A 13449-nucleotide genomic window follows, 5' to 3' on the forward strand; every position below is an offset into this window, starting at 1 on the left:
TCCCTATGCAACTTGCCAGAGCGATGGGGCGGTACGATGACAAATCTAACGGTGATTTGCCAGGTTTGAGAAGCGGAACCAAGCGGCTGCATTTCCATTCACGTGGAGCCAAACCATTGCGCCAAGACTCGTTGTAAAGGTTTAGCAGCATGAGTCGTGCTTTCTATCCAAGATTGGCGAGCGCCACATATAGGTAACGCCGTCCGGCCCAGGTGACGAAGAGCGCCTGCAAGTCGCCAGTGCCGCTTCAAGCTCCTCCACCGAAAACATTACATCCATGCGGGAATCCCGTGGCACAAGAGTGGCACATGGTGTAGAGAGAGAGAGAGAGAGAGAGAGAGAGAAGAATACAGGAAGGCAGGGATGTTAACCAGTCAATAGTCTGGTTGGCTACCCTACACTGGGGGATGGGAGAAGGGGAAGAGAAAGAAGGGAGAGAGAAGGTGTAGGTACGTGTACGGACAGCACTTCAGTTAAAGTCGCTCGAGCAAACCAGAAGTTCTCAGAAAACACAAAAGTGCCTTCACTGCCTTCTGAGCCGATGATCGGTCGGGACGGTGCTCTAATATTGTTTGTTCACTCAGAGGACGATCGTCTAAGGCACATGGTGTAAGGGCGCGTTGAGGCTGCGAGCTGGCAAGTCTTGAGCAAAATTCTTCAGCAATGTCTATTTCGCTGCGGCCTTGTTGCAAAGCGAGGGACTTAAAAGGAACACGCTGTTGCGGTGATACGCGAAGTCGACGCACAGTTCTCCATATCTGAGATAATCGCTGACGTGGATCCAATGACTCACAGAAACGTTTCCATCTTTGAGATTGAAGTGCATCAATGCGGCGTTGAATCTTCTTTTGCATCCGCCTTGCCTCTCTGAGATCATGGATGGATTTGGTTCTCCTGTATCTTCTTTCAGCCCGCCGGCGAATTGCTCGTAGTCGCTGCAGTTCGGTTTCAAATTCTTCGTATTTCGGGAAAGGCTGAAAAGCACGCGTAGTATCTTGCATGGCTTTTTGAATTTCGTTTTGCAGACTTGAGTGGTTCCCTTGCTGACATACTTCCTCCATGCGCGACCGAAACGCCGACCAGTCAATTCTCCGGAGTGTCGTGGAGGGGAATTTAGATAGTCCCTTGATCTTCAGGTACGTTGGAATGTGGTCGCTTCCACGGGATTCGATGTCTGGAAACCACTGCACGTTTCTTTCAAGACGCCGAGAAACCAGGGTCAAGTCTAGGCAGCTGCTGTATGTAAGCCCGCGTAAATATGTTGGACTACCATCGTTGAGGCAGTAAAGGTCGTGCTGTGTGGCAAAAGATGCTAGTCTCCTTCCCCTGGACTCCATCTTCAAGCTCCCCCAAAGCGGATGGTCTTAACTGATCTTACATCGCTGAAACTGACCGATTTTATCACGTGTTTTCTTTTTCTTTCTTTTTAAATGCCTTTGCGCGATGCGGGAGTTCTGAGCGCTTGTTACGCATACGGCCCAGGCCCCATAATCCTAGGAGCAAAGATCACTGGTTATTGACGAGACGAGGGATCGAGAGGCAATAGTATCGTTAAGGGCCTCTCTTGAAGGTTTTGCGTTTATTTTTGTAATTTATCAAAGCCGACAATTAACCATAGGAAACGCCTGACAAAGCTCCACGGCAGCATAAGGGATACAGGGTATAATACACAGCGCAATAATGTTTTATCGAATCCTACAGCTAGATCGCCCTCGTAAATCCTTGGGCGTAGTAGAATAACATAGAACGTAGAAATAATTCTTGCCTAGCACCGCGTAAAGCTATATATAATGGGCCCTCGTACCTTTGTTTCCAAGTTACTTTTTACGGCAGCTAACAAAGTAATCTTTTCTTGGTGCAAATTTTAGGAATGTCAAGCAGCGATAAGCAACAATTATTGTATAATTGAAAAGCATAACGGTGAAATTTGGTGCACCAGTGCGGCGGTTTAAGAAAATGGAGGGGCAAAGCATCGATTACTTTTGCTCACGGGACATGCACCACATTCTTCCCACGCGTGAGTCCACATAGTTGGTGCATGCATTGGTAGGGCAGCTGCATGCACATCTTTAATGCTACCTCGCTACAAGGGCGTTCCAGACAGAGCGATTTATGAGCAAATACGATATCGCATGGGCGTTCGATTCTCGTGGAGAAAATAACACCCGGCAAACGAGCTTGACATGGCCAAAAACACGCTGGCTCGGTCGACTGCTGCGCCCAGAATTGGCTCAGTTCAATTCAAGATGCGGGACTTACCGCTTCGTGCCGTTTTTCTCCCATATGCAGACGCACCGACTCATTCTAATATTTGTGCTCTTGCAGCGTGCGTATACCACTGCGTGCCGCATTGTTCCTGTGGCATTTTTCTGTAACTAGTTTCTGAAAGGGGAAAAAATATTTGTCATCCATCCGAGCTTTTCCATTTCCGGAACTCTCTTCTACCTTGCGGGCTCCCTCAGAACTCATTTGCTCTAAGTGTAGTTTACATTGAAATCAAATCGTCTCTCTGCATGACATATAATTTAATTTAAATTACGTAATATATTTTTTTTTCTAAAGACACGTAGGCATTACAAAATATCAGACTTGAATACGTCTCTGTCTTTGCTCACAAGAAAACGCAATAAAAACGACAGATGCAGTAAAAAAGCAGATGGTTATTAACAACAATAGAACAGAAAGCATTAGCGTGGTTAGAGCTAATAAAAAATTTAATATATACAAACGTTGGGTAGCTTTCAAAACACGGGCACGTGGATGATGGGCCGTTCAACGCAACAATAGCGACTAAAATATACAGCGACTCGCCTGCGATATATGTAACGCAGGTATGTTGTTTAATATAATATTTTAGTTTATCACACAATGACTCGGTTCTTGCGTGTGCGAAGGTTATCTTAAGACTGTTGCGTGTGAGAAGAAGGAACTGGACATTGCTAATGTTCGACCGCACAAGGCGCATTACGCCATGGCTGAATTCCGAAAGGGGGCTCGAACAAGGCATGCCTTGAGAGCGAATGGTAATGGTAGGAGTGAAGGGGCATATGCTAGATACGGGGCATGCACGAGGTACAGGGCGACGCGATGCAAGTAGCGGAAGGCCGAGCGTATACTTCATAGTAGCGCAACGCTATAGGTTAAGCCTTGAGTAGTCTGATGCCACATCGGGGCGCCACGGTTCTGCATCGCTCCGAGGTGGTGGGAGAGGTGCAGTGATGGGTGCTAGACCGATGACGTCTATTTGAGATGTACTTGAGGTAAGCAAGTTTTGTCATCGCTGAAGATGTTTTCGTTAGGTTACGTTGCAGCTCCTCCAGCGTTCGCGAAGCTTCCTGGCAGATGGTTTCGATGCGCCTTACTCGCGATAGTGAAAAGGTCATGGGGACTCCATGATATTTGCATGATGGCGTGCGCTCAACGGGAACTGAGTTGAGGTAACGGATACGGTGTGTTACGGTGTGTAAGCGGGAAAACGTCATGCTTTTAAATTTATCAAGGTTTAACGGCGGGAACGACATATTGCTTGTAATTGTCATCTTTGTTGGTGACGGGACGCGGTTAATGACACATTCGTCCGCGAATATAAAAGATGAATTTCTTAGAAACTGATCAAGATGTGAACAAATTTCTTTTTCAGCGACTCGCCCTTCTCGCCGTATTTTTTGTGCCGCATCTGTTCGGCTCGCTTTTCTCCTTCAGTGTGCGCATAAAACACCGTGCGCACATGCGCAGTGGCTGCCCGATGCCGAGCCGAAGGGGACCGCGGCCCGGAGCACATGTCTCCCGCGTCAGGCGCGCAGGGCCCCGTTACACGTGTTTCGATCGGCATCCCCATTTGTCGTCGCGGTGAGCACCCGACTAACGGGCATTGATAAAGGATCGCCTAAATTTAGCCGTGCCCAGAATGCTCATTAGGCGATGAACTGCGCCAGCAACCCCGCCGGCGTTGAGGCCCAAAATAGACGATCCACCCGAGAGGCCCGAAGCTCGCCCCGTTCAAGATCGGTTTTCTCTCGTGGAGTCACCCGGGAACACAGTACCTTTAGGAGAAAGGAGAGGGCGCGCGATCCACTCTCACGGGACGCCCGCGATAGGGGCTTTGTTAGAGCCAAACGTTGATGACATGCACTCTGAATGCGAACAGATGCGGGTCTTCTTCCTACATCCGTCTATCAATAAACAGAGGTAGCGATTTATGATCGGACCGAGGTGGCTTGTCGAAGCAACTAGAAGTCGAGAGCAGGCAGTGACGTAGTGCACTTGGAGCTTTCGTGCTAGGCCTATATAGATGACAAAGATTACCAGAGGTAACAACCGCGGATGGTCACAACTGAAGTGCTTTTTGTGCAGTTAAGAATGGACATAAAGCGAAGTGCTAGAGTCCGCGTTAGCCTATCGATCACATATAACATTATTCGAAATAAGCGTTGTTTTTCCTCGTTAAGAGACATTGGAAGCTAATCGCTAGTGTCACAATGACCGGTCACTCAGGAAGGTGCTTAAAGGTATCGAGAGCAGCGTAGGACTAAATGTTTTCGTTCAAATGCTGTCATAATGCATCAGGGGCCGAATTCACAAGACTTTCCGTTCATAAGAGCTGTCTTTCATTGGCTAATCGCCTTCGTTATTAATATGTCCTACATCACTATTGCTGGCACAAACGCTTCCTGCGTAAGAACGTTTTGTGAATACTGGCCTACGGTTGCAATTGTACTCTTCTACTCGGTGACGTAGACGTGTGTTTAACGGCATATACAGCGTTGAAGTTCAAGTGTTATTTTTAGCGACAGTAGAGCACAGTACTCTCGGTATGACAGTTTTCTAATATCGCTAGAAATGACACGCCGTAGATGTGTCTCTTTCCCTAGGATACTAAAATTCACGACTTGAGCTATAGGATGTAGCAATACGGGCAACTGTGTTGCTTTTGTAGTGTAGCATATCAACATTAATTTTATGTTAGTACGTTTCTCTTTCATGCCACAAACGTAAAAGGGTAAATGAGCTTGTATTCAGGGATAATAATAAAAAAAGGGGAATAAGTTGCCTAAGCTAAAGTCGCAGGAGACCCATTAGCACTTGAAGTTGTGCAAAAGTGGATCAAAAGAATATCTAGAAATAAGTAGCGTCGCTATACAGAGAATCCCACGTAACTTTAACCAAACTAAACGTTTCCAAGTGCCACGTAGCTGGACAGAACCAAGGTAAAGTTGTTTGCCGTCACTTGGAGGTACTCATATTATTTCTTTTTTTATTCGGTCTGATTACATAATTAGTCTTAATTAATTAATAAACTTCTCAAATATTATAAGTTGAGGAAAAGTGTCAATGAGAAAATTGTAGAGCGACATGAAAAACTCCCGATGCAGCTTTCTGTTGCTCAATACGTCCTACATAAGAGTCTTTTTCCGAGCGTGAAAGAAGCCCGCAAATACACGCGAAATTGCTGCATGACTGGCCGCTCGAGGCACTTTGCTTGTTATCGTGCGCTGCTTTCACGCTCGGAAAAGCACTTTTATGTAGCACGTATTGAGCAACAGAAAGCTGCATCGGGAGTTTTTCATGTCGCTCTACTATTTCCTCATTGACACTGTTCATCTATCAAATTAGAGAAGCTGATTAATTAATAAGGACAAATTATGCAATTAGGTAGAATGAAAAAAAAAATAGTCTGAGTATCTCGAGGTATCTCCACCTTCGTTTTGTCCAGCTACGTGGCATTTGCATATATTTAAGTTTTGCCCTAAAGTTACGCGGGACACCCTGTACATATATATGCGTTGTATCTCGCACTCTGCGTTGTATCTCCGTTGTATCTCGCGCTCAAAACAAACACGCAGAAGTAGGACAAAGTCAGTGTTTAGAGTCACATCCTTTAGCAGCGCGGACTTAAAAAAAAACAGTTGGAACTACCGCTACACCGATTGGGGAGTATTAACTACTAAGTCACAAACATTAAGCTTTATAGTGACACGGCTAAGGGGGCAGAACGCAATCGACTGCGAAGTGTACTTCACACTCAGAAATGATGAAATCCAGTTCACGAATTTCAGTGACTGCGCAAATAAAAGCGTGAATATAAACGTATGAAACGCACTCGATTAGCGTATTGCCTTTCCTTGTTGCGACGGAGGCGGGTCATGCAGCACATTTGCCTACCCATTCGTTGAAGTAGTTGTACCATTAGTGATGCCGATATCGCTTCATGCATGGTGAATATCCCCTTTCATCACTCCAACAAACACGCACCTCAAAGGTGTTGACAAAAACTTGACAGCGCCGCCTCCGTTGTGTGCTCTGGTGATATCTACAACCTCTTTGCAGCCTATGTTTACCTGGCCATGTGCGCGAAAACTGAATTCGACTATGGCTCTTCTAAACTGCTGCTCCTCCTTCTTTTTCATTTAAATAACAACAACAACAACAGCAACAACAACAACAACAACAACAACAACAACAACAACAACAACAACAACAACAATAATAATAATAATAATAATAATAATAATAATAATAATAATAATAATAATAATAATAATAATAATAATAATACGTGTGTTCGGTATGCAGCAATGTAAAGAAAGCTTGTCAGTAAGACACCATTAGATTGAGGCGGAGTATCACAGTGAAAAGCATCAAGGAAGGTTGAATGAACGTGTGCCGAAGGTTCTGGCGGTACAGAGGTGAACGTGATCGCGGATAAAGACATAAGTTAGAAGTGAAAAACAGGGTGCAGAGGCAATGGTCAAAGAAAAAAAAAAAGAAAAGAGCAAGCGAAAACAACTTGCCAACTTCAATTTACCTGCGAAACGTTACACGCCTAGAGATTATATATGATACAGTATACATCAGTAGCAAGGTGTTCAAGGTTAGAATAAAAATTCACGCTTCACGAGGCACTAAAAGCCTAGAAAAAATAGCAAAACAATGACACGGTTGAAAACTATGTGGTTAGGGAAAAAGTTTTCCGCAAAGGCACATACAGGCCGCGAGTGTTTTTTTTTTTTAACATATAGCTGGCGAAGTTGTATTTCGCGCGTGAAATGTACTGGGGGCTGAAAGTCACTGTGCGTGTTCAACAGCAGGCGCTACAAAACTGCCTGTATGTTCATTCACCCACGCAATCAATCTAAACATATTTCTGTCCATTCTCTCACTGTGTGCGGTGCGTTCTACCTTGTACCTCCATAGTAAAATATTTTTGCGCGCACAATTGACAAGGACACAGTGAAGGGGGACACACGAGCGCTTGTGTGCCCCCCTTCACTGTGTCCTTGTCAATTGTGCGCGCAAAAATATTTTACTATGAATTCGTACCAACTCGCCCAACTATCAGTTCTGCTTGTACCTCCAGTTTTCACTGACTTTAGCCAGCCTCTCACTGCAGATTTGGACACATTCGTTCATGTTGATAACCTCATAGAAATGATTGCTTAATAAAACAAGGAGCGTATGTACATGTACGTCATCGAGAAATAAATACTGCGAACGATTGCGCGATGTCGAGCTGAAAGAATTGTTAGTTGCCCAGGTAGCCACGGAATGTCCGTACGCTTTGGTATGGTCTTATTATCAGTGCGTACGTTCGTATTACAGTGTTGCTCAAAGTTAGCACCATTTATTTACGATAGGGAGTTATTACGCTTTCTGCAATAAAGTAATATTTTTATATTGTTTCCTTGGTTAAACCTTTCCTTTCTTTTAATGAAATAGCTGTGAAGGGTTTTTTCCAACTACCAAGGTTATGTAAGCATAAACGTCGATGTAATTCAAGAAATACACATTTATAACTACATATTGCTTCATAAATATCCGCCAACCGCGTATGTTGTAATGCGAACACTGTGACAACTATATTGTGAAATCAACTTTCTTGCTCCCGAAGAGCGTGTACTTAAGTGCTGGTGACACTGTCCGCGACCCGTTCACTTTTTCTCAGATGGTGCGAGCGCTAGCCCTGCTTTTCTGTTGTACTCAGCTAGCAAACTGTTGTAGTACTCAACTGTACTTCTGTTGTACCCAGCTAGCCTTTCAATTTGTGGCTGCTCTGCATCGTGTTTGTATGAATTCAACCGTGCTTGCGTTACAGCAATATCCTCCCATTCTATGGTGCGCTGGCGCTCGTAAAGGGGTCAGTGCGCATGAGGGTTGGTAACGGATGATAAATAAATTAATTTCGTGGCTGTCTTAAGTGCTTTTATTTCCTTTAATTTGTGAAAGTAACTATACCCACTTCAGCTCCCCCATAGGAGACTATGGGAAGCGTACGAAATTGTATTTCTACCAGAAGATACTGGCTTGCTCGGATTCACTCGTCTCTTTCCGTGCGGCCAGGCTATACATATGCTTGTAAACCGCAGCTCTTTGACAAAGTAATGTGACTGCAGATAATAATAATAATAATATCTTGATTTAACCTTTAGAAGATTACGGAGATGGCATGAAATATAAAGGCAATTTTTTTTTTCGTAGCAGCTCTTTCTATCACTGTCACTGCTTCGCTTCTTGAGGTACCTTGTGCAACAGTGAGAAAAAATAGAGCAGCAGAAGTTATGAATATGGAAAGGCACCGTACAGCACCCCACATATTTTCATCACCAACGAAGGGAAGCTGTTGCGATACAACCGTATAAGGAAGCTCAAACTCCAGGGTCGTTTTTTCGTCTGAGGCATAACGATAGTTGACCACTGCAGAACAAACGATTCGGGGGGAAAGTAAAGTGTCATTCGCCGCATCTACAGCATGCTTTGTCCTCGCTTTGGTGCGTGCTTTCGCCTAATGCTTGACACGTGAAAGATCGGGAAATGCGCCGAACATTGCCACGCTCGTGTTCCGGCATACGGGTAAACGCTTCGCCGTTCTTTCTCGCAGGCGTGCAGCGGCCAGCGCCCGTGCCAAAGGGCGCCAAGAGGAAGAAGGAACCGGGAGGCCGGGAGTCCGAGCAGCCGTCGGCGGCGGCGTCACCGACGCCCGCCGTGACCAACCCGGGAGGCAGCCCCGGCATCCCGTCCGGCGCCAGCCCCGGAGCCCAGCAGCCGAACCCGGCGAGCCGGGCCCGGCTCTCGGAGAGCCCCGTCAACGGCGGAGAAAGTGGCGACAAAGCTGCCCGCAAGAAGAAGGCGCGCACCACGTTCACGGGACGACAGATCTTCGAACTCGAGAGGCAATTCGAGATAAAGAAGTACCTGTCGTCCAGCGAGCGCGCGGAGATGGCTAAACTACTAAACGTCACCGAGACGCAGGTGAGCGTAGCTGCAGACTAATGAGTGCCAACGTGGAAGTGCGTGACCGGCATTGCCTGCCGCCTCGAGAGAGTAGTGCACTGCAGTGAAGGTATCGCAAGCGCGGAAGCGTGCCAGAAACCAATTAAACTGCGATGCATGCACTGAGCTCTGCGGCATTTAGCTCCGCGCGATGAATGTGCGAGCGCAGACTATCCAGGCTAGTCAGCGAGCGTCGCCTAATGGAGGTTTCCCTCTGGTCACGAGATTCCCTAAGTGCGACTCTCTTGATGGTGCGCGCAGATTTGTGGCGTCGAGCCACAGCGCTTTTCTACGTTATCGCACTTCGGCGGTTCTGGGGTGGCGCGTTGTATAGGAAGATGAGACCGCGCTGATACGGCCGCCACAGCTAGAGCATGCGTAGCTTCGTTGAAGACGTCTGGCTGAAACGGCGTTCAGCGTGGTCGAGACACGTAGTGCGCGGGTTGTAACAACCATAGCATGCAGGAGCGTGCTGTGGTTGCACCAAAATTCCAAGTGCACCGAAATGCCAGGTGCAGTCTTCTGCAGCAGTTGATGATGAAAATTCCTTGACGCATGAGCATAGCCGACTTTGAGGGGCGAGGCGCTCCTTTTTCTTTCTTCTTAGAGTACTGCCATGATATTTTCAACTTTTCATCTGGTTAGAGTTAAATGAAGGTCCTAGACCTCTATAGGCAACCAGCGCTGGAGCCTCGCATGCCAACAGTAGCGCGGTAACACATAGCCTAGCGGGCGTTTTTACAATTTTTCGTAGGAGGTGATTCGGTTTCGCACCAGAGAATTCACTGTTCATCTCGAGGGACGTGTGTTCAGCGTCAGACCTGACTGGGCGCTGGAGTGCTAAAACGTAGCAGTGCATGCTCTGTTCGGTACGCGCATTGGCACTCACAGGTCTTGGCCGTACGCGCCGGCGTTATCAAGCGTTGATACTATCGCGCGTCTGTGATCGTGCAAGATATCGTACCATTTTCGTGGCGTCCCTATCGAATTGCGTCAGCATATTTCAGTATCGGCCACTCAAACGGCCGTCATGTCCAGGAACTTTCGACATTGCCCCTTCGAAAATCTGTTGAGCTTCGCCGCAATAGCCAAACAGTAACTCAATGGGCAACATTTTCAAAAAATATATATATATTTTAAAAGATTAGCCGAGTTTCCAAAAGTATCAATTAGTAACGTCCAGAGTGTACTTTGTTCTAGTACTATAAGCATTTACCGCACTATCCTAACATCGCTTTCGCTTTATAGGAGAGTTTTGGTCAGGATAAAGACACTGCTTTAATGTAGCACTAAGCGTCATAAATGCATATGTTATTAGAAGAAAGTACCCTCTCGACGTTATTAACAAAAACTTGTTAAAAGTAAGTCGATATTTTCAAATGTAATTTTTGAAATTCCTTCTTAGTGTGTTGCGGCGAACATCAAGAGATTACCGAATGGACAATGTCAAAATTGCTGGATATGAGCGCCTCCTGGTCATCGCTGGTTGCCTGTTCCCCATGCAAAATACTGAAAAAATGACAAATACCTCAGGGAGCCCCTAGAAAATTGAATATAATAGTTTCTACAGACAGTTGCTGTTTCGTTTCCTAAAGGCTGCTGTTCGTGTCGTGACGTCATGACGCAGAAGGTTACACATTGGAATGTATAGACGTTTAGTCTGCACCCTAGACATTGCGACGCCACGGCTCGCTCGATCGTATCCTCTGTCGCTGTCGCGGCCTAGCACACTACAGAGCGAGCCAGAGGGGGTGCTAACACGTCACAGTATTCTGATCCCTCGTGACCGCCTTCTGCGTCGTTATATCACGACACTGTAGAAACGCGCCTGTAAACTCATTCTTGATAAAAGTTCAACTAACCTTGGAAGTTTAAGTAGTAAAACATAAATACCCAAAAAGATGGATGGGAAAACGGCGCCGCGGATGCTTAATAGATTAGAGCATCGCACGCGTAATCCGAAGACGTGGGATCGTTCCCCACCTGCAGCAAGTTGTTTTTTCATCCACTTTCATTGTCATTAATTTGCCATGTCTTTATTTCAATTATTAAGTACAAGTAATTTCCCCTACGTTGTCCTTCGTGTCTTTGTTTGTTGGCTTCTTGTGATTTCTAAAAATCGGGCCCCACGGTTAACTCCCTTTCTTGTCGTTCAATATATATATACTACTTTTCTTGACACCTGACAAACACGCTGGAATGAGTGTTATGCCGATGGACACATACCCCTCACCCCCCCCCCCCCCCCCCACCCGAAAAAAAAAAAGATTGAAGAAAGAGCTAATATGAAAGGAGAAATAGAGTGCGATAACGTAAAAAGATTCCACTCTGTTTCTATTCCACTTCGTTAGCCCTCCTCGACTGGCGAAACATTTTTTCGGCCACTCCTACTTCGCATATATCTCTCAGGAGATGTCACGAAAACCGTGAAAACTCCCCATCTCAAGACGACGTGTACGCATTTATTGTGAATGATTAAGCCAAACAAGAGAAAAAACTTTTTTTTTGTCGATTCTATGCCTTTACCACTATTAGCTTTCCGCGAGTGGTGAAAATGTTTTCGGGCGACGACTAATTCCCCTGTATTTCACGCTTCGTCACAAAAACCGCGGAAACACACGACGTCAAAGGGATGTATGCGTATGCACTAAAAATACGTTAATAAGTCGAAGAAAACTGAACTTTTTTTTTAATAGCAAGAGACTCCCCCGCTGCAGAAGGAATAAAAGACGACTGTGCACTGATCACTCCGGCGCTTGCTACTCCTAGCTGCCGGCAAGAATTGATTTCCTTGCGCATAATAATAATAATAAAAAAAAAATGTATGGCAGTATTGGCACATATGCGACATCGCCTTGTCAACTATTCCTTGCTGAGGACCCATTCTCGCGGAATTTTTAACGCCCAGTTGCATGCCGCCGCAATCGTCGATTAGCCACCTCTAGCTAAGCAAGGGGAAGCAGACCAATTGGAGACGCCGGCACCACACTCTTCACCAGATTATCTACTTTCACTGTGCTATCTCGGCCCCACTGACACCCTCTCCTCTTCTGTAAGCTCCTCGCCTCTCGGCAACCGCTTAGATAAGGGAAACCTGCCGCTGCAGGCTATGCTATTCGCTTTGAAACGTAAAAAAAAAGAGAGTCACCTCCTATAAACGAGGAGAGCATTTGATTGGGCGTTTGAAACAACTTTGCCGATCACCGTCAGTGCTTACGTCGGAGCGTACGTATATTTGACGTCAACAGAATAAAATGAAGTCATAATTGCATATCATTACATTATAGGGTCCATGAAATGCACAGTGTTACCCTTTGTACGCACTTTCAGCGTGTAATTTCCTCTCAGCTGAAGCAGCGCAGATAATAGCCTTGCCTATCGCTCCTTTCTTTTTGTTCTTTCCGCTGTTCGCTTATGGTGACCCTTCGAGGTTGGCGCATGACAAAAGAAATTGTGTTTGGTGGTGGGGAGTACAATGGTGACAGTATGGGCGGTACGTAACTACCGCTCCCCAGTTTCCTAGACATTAAAGGTGCGCATGCGTGCGCGACCTTTCGTTATCCCAATGGCTGGCTTCAATATGGGCCGTCGCGCTGGCTTTAAAGTCGTCGCTGATGCATTACAAGGCATAAAAAGAGAGAGGGCCTTGAAAGCCGCAGGAGAGAGCAAACAATCTATTATGCGAGATTTTATGGACCCCTGCAGCATACAAGCGAACAATGTTTGGTGCGCATGTTCACGGCAGTATTGATATCGGAATCGTTTTCTTGCTGTGTTCAAAAAGTGTTTCAGTGTCCTTTTCAATCAATACTTCTATGTTCATTATTTTTTGTTAATTAATGACTTAATCTCATACTAGAAATACATTGATTTGATAAACAGTACAGTCAGCAGTGTTGAGCTAGTTACATTTGTGTAGCGCGTACTCAGTTACATGAAGCCGTGGCTCCAGTTTAACTGAAACACATTGTATAATTGCAAGTTTCAACAGGCTCAGTCGAATACCATTTTGCCTGCTTTGGACGGGCAACACAGGACCCGGCGCAACAATTCAACTTCTTCCCAGCATTATAACAACTTCAAGTTTCAGAGCGCTGATGGAATGAATGGTTTTGTTTTGCCTGCATGTCATGCTGAGGGAGCTGAATTTATTTAGCAATGTCATGAGTGATTTTCGCCACC

General features: G+C 45.8%; 1 protein-coding gene across 1 annotated transcript in view; it reads left to right on the top strand.

Moving 5' to 3' along the window:
- Positions 1–13449, top strand: part of LOC135912069 (homeobox protein Nkx-6.2-like) — a 195800-nt gene that overhangs the window by 118891 nt on the left and 63460 nt on the right. Inside the window, exon 2 of the mRNA XM_065444447.1 lies at positions 8876–9246. Within this exon, the coding sequence (XP_065300519.1) occupies positions 8876–9246 (371 nt within the window). The remainder of the gene's footprint in view (positions 1–8875; positions 9247–13449) is intronic.

Source organism: Dermacentor albipictus, chromosome 1, assembly GCF_038994185.2.
Source record: "Dermacentor albipictus isolate Rhodes 1998 colony chromosome 1, USDA_Dalb.pri_finalv2, whole genome shotgun sequence".
Classification (NCBI taxonomy): Eukaryota; Metazoa; Arthropoda; class Arachnida; order Ixodida; family Ixodidae; genus Dermacentor; species Dermacentor albipictus.